The sequence below is a fragment of the Thunnus maccoyii genome, chromosome 15 (assembly GCF_910596095.1).
Source record: "Thunnus maccoyii chromosome 15, fThuMac1.1, whole genome shotgun sequence".
Lineage (NCBI taxonomy): Eukaryota > Metazoa > Chordata > Actinopteri > Scombriformes > Scombridae > Thunnus > Thunnus maccoyii.
This window is the reverse complement of record NC_056547.1, coordinates 29,488,308-29,497,542: the sequence shown is the minus strand read 5'-3', so window position 1 is coordinate 29,497,542 and position 9,235 is coordinate 29,488,308. Positions and strand designations below refer to the sequence as shown.

The 9,235-nt window shown below is 39.0% G+C and overlaps 1 protein-coding gene across 1 annotated transcript; it reads right to left on the bottom strand.

Annotated features, from left to right (window-relative positions):
- Window positions 1-27: 27 nt before the first annotated feature.
- On the bottom strand, window positions 28-7,636 carry s100v2 (S100 calcium binding protein V2). The gene is made up of 3 exons (XM_042435124.1): window positions 7,526-7,636; window positions 4,064-4,195; window positions 28-1,677 (listed from the first exon to the last, which is right to left on the bottom strand). Exons 1-3 carry the CDS (start codon window positions 7,532-7,534, stop codon window positions 1,507-1,509), a joined length of 312 nt encoding a protein of 103 aa, XP_042291058.1. The 5' UTR covers window positions 7,535-7,636; the 3' UTR covers window positions 28-1,506.
- Between the last annotated feature and the right edge of the window lie 1,599 nt (window positions 7,637-9,235).

Sequence of the window (9,235 nt, the reverse complement as noted above, 5' to 3'; positions counted from 1 at the left end):
ATAAACCATTAAAGAATAAATGCAGTGTTGGTGCTTTCTTTATATGTTTATTACATCATTTGTCTTATGGTGTCACACAGCTCAGAATACAGAGAATTACAAAATATAAATACATAGAAAATGCAGGATCACAGAGGGTAAAGCATTACTAGTAGAAACTTATAAAGGGACTATAAACCACACTGAGATGTTTCTGTCTTCAGTTTCTCCAGATGTATATAAAGTCAAACATACTGAAACAATCAAAACTACATTTTTGTTTTGTTACTGACACATATGAGGTCAAAATTGAGATAATTAGTGTTATATACTTAAAGATTAAGACAAGGATGAACACTGTAAGTTACTGTGTCAATTGCCGTTGCTAACATAACAGATACTGTGAATTGCAAATTACAGCAATAATTTACCCTGGACTCAGTTCTGCACAAACAAATAAAGAAATTCTATTTAAAATATTTCAAAGCTTCTGAAAGTTCGACTGTAGTTCTTCCTAAATATTTCTAATGATCTGGCCTCAACTCTGTTGATACATGCTCTCATACTGACGTGCCTTCAAATGGTATTTATGAGTTAGCATTTTTGACATGCAAAGTTGACTAGACTATGTTACCATATGTAAACTATATACTTGGCATTAATAGGGGTAACTAGTGAGATGTTCATTGTTAGGTAAGTGACAAGAAAGGGATATTGTGAGACCCTGTTCTTGTTCCCTTTTCCAAAATGGTGATTGATTTTGTATCTTCTGTATTTTATGTCATGCTTCCATTTCACAGAGCACTCCATTTTCAAAAATGTCAGCACTCATCACATCGTGTGAGCTTTAAGCTATTGAACAATTTATTTATGAAGTTGTGAAAAAGACAACAGTGGGACAACAGTTCATCCTCCTATGATTAGTGAAGTAAACATGAAGGCACCATGACATATTATACATGGAAAACAAACATAAGACCAAATTGGAGTGAATGAGGGAAAGTGACTATATTAATGATGTTATTGTTAATGACTGTGACTGTGATAATGCCCAGCAGCCTTTTGCACCAGCTAAATTCACACTTAGCATGAGGACCTCCAACACATGAAGTGCTTGTTGGATCATGTCAAAGTGTCAGAAGGGTTCAATATGTATGATTTGATTATTTTATTGTAGGCTAGCTCAAATGATAGTTTGATTCTTATAACTTTTACAAATATAGTAACAGACTTGGACAACGTGATCATTTGAATGCAAACTAGCCCGAATTTGAACTTCAACTGGTGCAAAGGATGCTGGGCAGTACAATGGCAGAAGTGTGATGTGGAAACTTATCAGATTGAGAAAAGTGTAATGTTTAGTCATAAAAGTTGGGAACAGTTTGCTGTGGGCGGACTCGACTTTGTACCTTTGTATTCTGTCCGACACCTGATTAGGAGAGTGATGTGCATATTGTTACTCTGTTTAGTTAAATTCCAGGGTGGAAACTCAGAGCTCGCTGATGTCTTGGGCTGAGAGCCTGGTCTTCACAGGAGGATGCAGCTGCATGAGGAGCCCTTCTGCCCACTGAGGAGGCCATGCTGCGTGGTGGCTACTGACTGGATTAAGTTCCAGAAATGCTTGAAAGAGATGCCCTCACCATCGCCTACACCCATCTTTCGCAGGATCTCACCCAGTCCCTGCTCTGTGCCGATCCCCTGCAGACACATACCGGGACAACATGAGGAACATGTTTTTTTCCATCAGGAGCAAAGCTAATTTAGAAATGACTTATGAGTTCACTGCTCTGAAAGATAGTATAGTTGTGTCCATCACCTCTGACATTTAGGATAACATAGTACTCATCAAAGTTATAACTGAGATCAGTGACATCGCTAAAAAGAATTCCAAAGAGGCAAGAAAGACAAGCAGTCAGCTGATCAGAGAGCAGGGATGTAGCCACAAATACCACCATATGACTAGCCACCATAAACATGACATTTTCCCTTGTTTAACTCCCTATATGATGATGATACTGTTTCAAAGCTTTCTGCTCTCTTTAGAGAATATAATTCCAAATCCCTGTAAACAATTACAGAGTCAGCCAATAAAACCTATTGTTCATCTTCCTCTTCTCTTCCAAATAAGTTTGACTAACCTGCACTAACTGGTGTTTGTTGACCTCTTCCTTAGTGATGTCATGGTGTTTCCAGACCTCAGCTATTTACTAGGTGAGTACAATGTTATAATAACTGATGGGAATGATGGATGAAACTACAAAAATAAAACCCAAGCTTCTGTAAACTAGAAGTATGGACATCAAATTCTTCCATTGCACTGTAATGTGTCTCTCCACATTATACTAATGACTTTGCGGATCATTAACTTGCAGAAAATAAACATGTGCATCACATCATGTCACATTACAGTTTCCTCTGTAACTAACATTTTACAGAGGAAACTAAATCATGTTTGTGGAGGATTTATCATATATTGGACATGTTAAATACAAAGGAAAAAATCCAAATGTTGCTGCAAGTGCAAGTGCTCAGAGCCCAAGTTGACATCTTCAAATGTCTTGTTTGTTCCAAAACCCAAAGATATTCAGGTAACAATGATAAAAAGATAAAAGAAAGAAAAGCAGCAAATCATTACACTGAAGAATGTTTAAACATGTAGCTTAATGAACAATGAACCGATTAAGGAAATTGTTAGTAGATAGTTTGAGATTGACAGGAACAGAGAACTGATAATACTTTTAAACAATGAGTTGTTCCACTGATACAATGTTGGCTCTCTACATTATGAGTGGGAGGCAGCGCAGCTTAACTCTGCTGCAGCCTGACAGTGAGAACTAACCAGACTGCAAGTTTAACAAACTGAAACACTACAGAGAGACATCAGTTACTGCACCACAGCAGCTGATGTTGCTCCATCTCCAGTTTTCTTTTTATTGGCGTCTTGGTACACTGAGGTGTCACAGTTCAGGTATTTGGATACCAGTAAATTTACACATCCAGTGCAGTTTCTAGGGTTGCTATGGCTACACTGAGTAATATGCCATGGCTAGACCTGTCAACTCAGATGGTAGCTGAAATGAATAATACTAATATGAATATTTATCCAATATTGAGCTACTATACAGCCAACTTTCACAAAATCACTTATAAACTAACCAAGCTGATGTTTAGTGGGAGGAACTGTGCTCCACAAACAAACTTATTATTAATTTTAAATAGTTTGCTTGGAATCACTCGTTTGTTAAACTAACTTTTGTAGAAAAACTACAACATGGTTTATATAAAGGCTATATGATTCCACTAAATATCAATAAATCATAATATTCAATCACTATAGACCAATCGGGTGGCTGAGCGTGTGCACAAGAGCTGCTGCAACTTTGTCATTATACTGGAAACAGTGGAAGCAGCAGCAGTAACCACTCACCATTTAAAAGCAGCTCAAATGAAGAATAATGCCCTGCTCCTGTGTTTACACTTAGAAAAATGTGGATTAAACAGAAGCAGTGCAGACAGTTTAGACAGTAGTTTGAGCAGCACATAAATGATCAGTTAAGACAGCAGTCTCAACTCCAAAAAAGATTTTTTCCAGGGTTGTATCAGACTCCATTGTCCTGTGAGAAAAAAAAAACTATCCTTTAAAGGAATACTCCACTGAAAATATATGTTTTAATCATGAAACTTTCATACTGTATCTTCCTTCTTTGCAGTGGATGGCAGCTGTAATCACCTTGGATCCACTGTGGTTACAACAGATTTCAAGGGTGACCAAGTTTCATGGCGAAATACAAGCCACAAACATTTCAAGCGTAACATTCTAAAGACAGATTTTCAGTGGTACATTCCTTTAAACACCTACCTTGCTTGTCAGTGAAATTAAAGTTTGGATGATGGATTTTACCTAAAAGTCAACTGAGCCTAATTCCTATGTGTGTGTAAAAGTCTTTGTAGTGTGTGTATGTGTGACTGAGACTGAGCATGTCTCTGACTGTCTTTGTGTGAAGCACACTGCCACACCCATATGCTGCAATCGCCAGCAGGCCTGGCTGAGAGTGAAACACATGGAGACTGAGAGCAGTTTTACCTTGACCAGGTTAGGCATCTGGGAGGACAAAAGACCTTTGAATTCATCCGTTTTCAGCGTTGGACTTTTGTCAGCCGAAGCAGAGTGGAACTGGCTGACCAGTGTGTTGATGGCCTTCTCCAGGTCTGAGTACTGGGGAGAAGAATGGGGGATGATTAGGGGTATGGCCCAATAACTGCCTTTGTTTACCTCAAAGCTCTGCCTCTGTAACACAGCTAAAGCTACATGGCTATGGTTAGCTTGTCATTAGGATTGAATATGATGATATAAGTTTTTCTCATACTTTCCATTCTGCTCCGTGGTATCTGTTCCTTTAAGCGTCTTATCAGTTACTGTGGGAACTGTTGCAAATCAATGAGCACGCCTGCCTCATGCTTTTTATATGATTTTCACATCAGTGTGATAAAGTACCTTCATTTGTCAGCTATTTAATCTTAATTTAATTTAATTTACCACATATATCAATATCACTATATAAAGTACATATCCGTACCACCCACTCCTAATGGTCGTATTTTAAAAAATGACTTGGTTAAGGTCAGGAACAAATCATGGTCATGGTTAAAAGTCTCTCTGGGGGTGTTGTGTGGAGGTGGTGTGGGTTTAGCTGCAACGCCCAATAAAATCATCTCTAATGAGTGATGCAGGGGGTCATCATAAAAGAGGACAGCGGGTCCTCTTCATATATACAGCGGTCATCATTCGCCTTATATCAGTTTAGTGAATTATCCCCTTCTGCATAGTTGCGAGGTCAGCAAGTCTAGAAAAAGTTAATGCTCTTTGTAACTTTAGAGCATTCATAGTATAGCTCTCACATTCAAACTCTTTACCTCCTCAGCTCCCAAAAACCGGAACTACTTGGTCGACAGGCTGAAGCTCACACAGTTGCAGAGCTGTTGAACAAATACTAGGAGAGCTCTGTTTGAGTAAGGTCATGAATGTGACAACATTTCTTCACTTGTCCAAGTCTGGATTGAGGATCAAAGGTGATCAGCCTTTTACCATTTGGCCCTCTAGACTAGAATGATCTATCTGACTTTATGCAGTTATCTTTCCAAAGCATATTCAAAACTGTTGATTAAACCTCTATTATGTTTTATAACAGACCTGACAAAAGAATCTCACCACAGGGTCCATTTAGTGGCTGTTCTGGAGCTTTTTCTCATATCAAATAGTGTTCCTCAACAAAATGGACCTAAATGGACCTTGTGGTGAAATTTGTCAGCTGCTGTTTCTGACATGGACAAAAATGTGTCAACTCCATCTGAGGAAGATTGTGTAATCGATTGAAAGCTCCACAACAGCTACTAAATAACCATTGTCTTATAAGCATTACTTTTTGTAATTCTCAGACTGTTGCTACTTCCATCATTTAGTAATATAATTTGTAGGGAAGTATTGTAACTGTTTAAAGTAGTGGCCACGTGATATATTATCAGCTTATAAAATGATGACGACTATATCAGCAAACACTATTTACACATCCAGCAGACACAGAGCAACATTCTCATTGGTTTGGAGTCTGTGTTCACCTTGTGAATCTATTTACTCTCCTTTTAGCTCTGGTTTGTTTATCTGTCTCTTTAACTTAGAAGACTGAAAAGAATTCTCTTTGAGTTCATCACCGTTAGCAACACCTTTCACATAGTCATTTGATTGATTGTGGATGTTCAACATTGATTAAAGCAGTGTTTAACATAATGTCTGTTGGCCATCAGTAGAACAAACTCCAGTTTTGCTCCGGTTATTCAATGCATGTGGGCCAACAGCTTTGTCAAAACCACACCCTTCCTTTAAAGAATGACTGATGTACCACAAGCCACTGCAAGTCCTTCACTTCTACAAACACTATCCCACAGAACTAGGCGATATCCTGACTGTAGACAAGGTGTAGTGTTAACTACTGTAGACTTATTATATTAACTAAAATATTACATGTTAAAACTCACAAAGGTAGATAACAAGTGAGTCTCTGACATATAAGCACTGTCACAAGATTGTGGAGGCTTTAGTTTCATGAAAGTAAATAATTGTTCTGTGCATGTTTGTTTGAATGTTACCTTTTTAATAATGTTCACGTTTATACATCTTATGGGAAAGTATAGTAGCAGATGAGCATTTTTGTGATTTCAGCAAGAACAATTACAGATAGACTCCCTGTTTTTGTATAGTTCTCATTACCACACCCAACTCCCCACATTTCTTCCCAGCTCACTGTTGATCTCTAACTCTACACAGTTGTACTTTGGGATTGTTTTCAGGCTTTATAATATACTTGTAAATAAATGTATCAGTGGGCATCAGATTCTCCTTGACCAGCAGTTACAATACAGCGATGTTTCTTTAAAAAAACACTGGCGGGTGTTCTCTAGAAAAAGTCTGCTCTCAGCTGTTTTTTATCATTTATTTTAAGCTTCAGGATGTAACTGATAGCTGTGGAGTGTTATGATATGGGCTGGTCCTGTTATTCTTTCAAAGTTGGCAAAGAAGCCATACAAAGTGAGGACCGAGAGTGGCACGGCCCCCGTTGGAAGCTGACAGGCCACCCATGGTGCCCTCTTCCCTCCAGATTCTGATGATGATTCATATGTCATTACTGATGAAGGAAGAACACGAGAGAGGTCCTAAAATAAAGCGGAAGCGAGGCTGCAGTGCACAATCATGTTCAACACATACACACACACAGACAGGTGGATCACTACCTGCTCTCCTGTTCTGGGCCCCACATTCAAAATCAGACACTGCCCTGATTCACTTATTGTATTAATAATAATATCACAGCTACACAAACCATCTCCTTAATGTATCTACCTTTTTTTTGACTATTACTGTAATGTTTTAATAGACTGATTGTGTCTGTATGTTGTTGTAACATGCTTCAGAGTCTTTGTAAAGACGGACTGCTACAGTAGAGCTCCTGCTCAGGGAGGGGCAGCTGGCAGCGCACGTCTGTAGAGTCTCTCCATGAAATAAGTTAAGAAGCCTACTTTAAACTGCTCAGCTCAATCTATCTGATTTGTTAGACAGCAGCTGGGATACAGAGGCTCCTGTGTCCGTTTTGGTAAAACAAAAAAAAAAAGAAGTTAAACTCGACCTGTCCGGGTTCAAGTTCCTCCTCGGCGACATTTTTTTCGCCTGGCGTGAGATGGCGCGTCTTCAGCGGCAAACCCTTCCATACTTTACTGATTCGTTCCGCTCTGACAGTCACTCACAGTTTACAGGATGGAGCCTATTAGTCTCTACATCCATGTGAAGAGTTATTATCTAGCTGAGAATTAATTCACACAGCAGCTTTTTTCCTCTCTCTCTCTCTCTCTCTCTCTCTCTCTCTCTCTCTCTCCGTGAAAACTGGATGTAAAGTGTAAAAAAAAAAAAAAAAAGTCAACGTTTCACAAGTTTGTGAGCTGAACTTAACTTTAACTTCTCAGCAATAAAAAGTAGTTTGAGTGTGTTGTTTCTTACCTCAGGCATGTCGACTGTTGATTTGAATGTGGCAACTTTTCTTCCTGCGTGTCTCGTTGCTTGCTGCTGCTGCTGCTGCTGTGTGTCAGGAGCATTGCTTCTGTCACCAGCTGGCAGCATTCCTGGATCCTCCCTCAGCAAGACAGAAAAGCCAGGAAGAAGGAGCTGTAATCCGAGGCAATGCCATAAATCCACCTCAGTACAGCACTAGGCTCTATCATAATGTTATATATCTATATAAATACATATGCATCTACGCTTGTGCTTTGGACAAATAACATGTTGATGTATATATTGTATTAAGTGATGTGTTGTTCCACAGAGGCAGCTCAAATCCAGAAGACAACTCATTCCACATCTGGAAACCTTTAGTAAAAGTTGGACACCGTTGTTTTACGCAATAACTGCCTGCAAGTTTAGGCTGGTATTCTAACTTTTCTTCCAGACTGTCACTGTGTTAACCTCTTCACTACCTACTGTTAACATGAAAGCAGATACTTTTAATACTGCAGGTTTATATGCAAGTATACCTAGATTAGATGTGAAACATTCAGACAGTGGGGGAATGCCTTGAAGTAATGTTCCTAGTAAAGAGTTTTTGAAATGAAAAAAAAGGAGGGAGAGACAGAGAGAGAGGGAGAGAGAGTGAGGAGAAAACAGGCACGACCACATTCTTTCTATCCGGTTTTTATGACTGCAGACAGTCAGTGGGGTGGGTGTGCAAGTGAGGGGAAAGCTGAAGTTTGGTTCAAATTAACCACAAGAATTTATCTACAGACAAAATCAGTTAAAGAATCAACTGAATTCCAGCAGGCAGCTTTTTCCAAGGCTGGGATAGAGAGATAGAAGCGGATGTCCTCAGGGTGAAGGGTGTGTCACAATATATGCTCTCTATGATTACCCCCACACCCCTCCCCCTCCTCCAGGTCCTGAATATCTGACTGGGAAAGGCTTGATGCCACACCCATTCAAAGAAGCAACACAGTGAATTGTTACAGAGACCCATCAACCCTTCCATTGTTTCATCCTCTAGTGCGACTCAGTGTGACAGCGCGCTGAGCTGCTAACAGATGCTTTGCATTAGCACATACAAGCACAAACAAACAACACACAAGCATGAGCACGTTTACACAGATACAGGCACACACAAACATGAATGCATTTACATATATATATATATATACACACACACAAACAGGAACACGCAAATATACGCACAGGCAGACATGCAAACACAAACCAGAACATATACAGAAATATACACACACATAAGCATTAAGATACACATAAATACACAAATACCAACACACACACACCCATACACATTTTACTTTCAGTTACCAGCAAACATTCCCATGATATGACATAATGCTCCCTACAAGTTACTATTACAACTATTACTGTAAGCTACTATTACAAATGACTGAAGGAAACATCATTTCCTAAAGAAAATTTGATGCTACGTTTTTATTACACGCTACGTGGGCTGTTTATATCTCAGAAATACTAAACATACACAACAAATTCAATTAAAGGGGCATTCCAGTAATTTAGCATTTAATTTCAATGAAGTGGGGTGACTCACAAGACAGATTCACAACAGAAACTCAACTCCACACCTCCAGTTTGTAACCCAGGCTTTCTTTTATAGAGGAAACTCCCAATAAAAGAAATACAACAAACATAAATAGAGAATTTTGATCTGTAAAA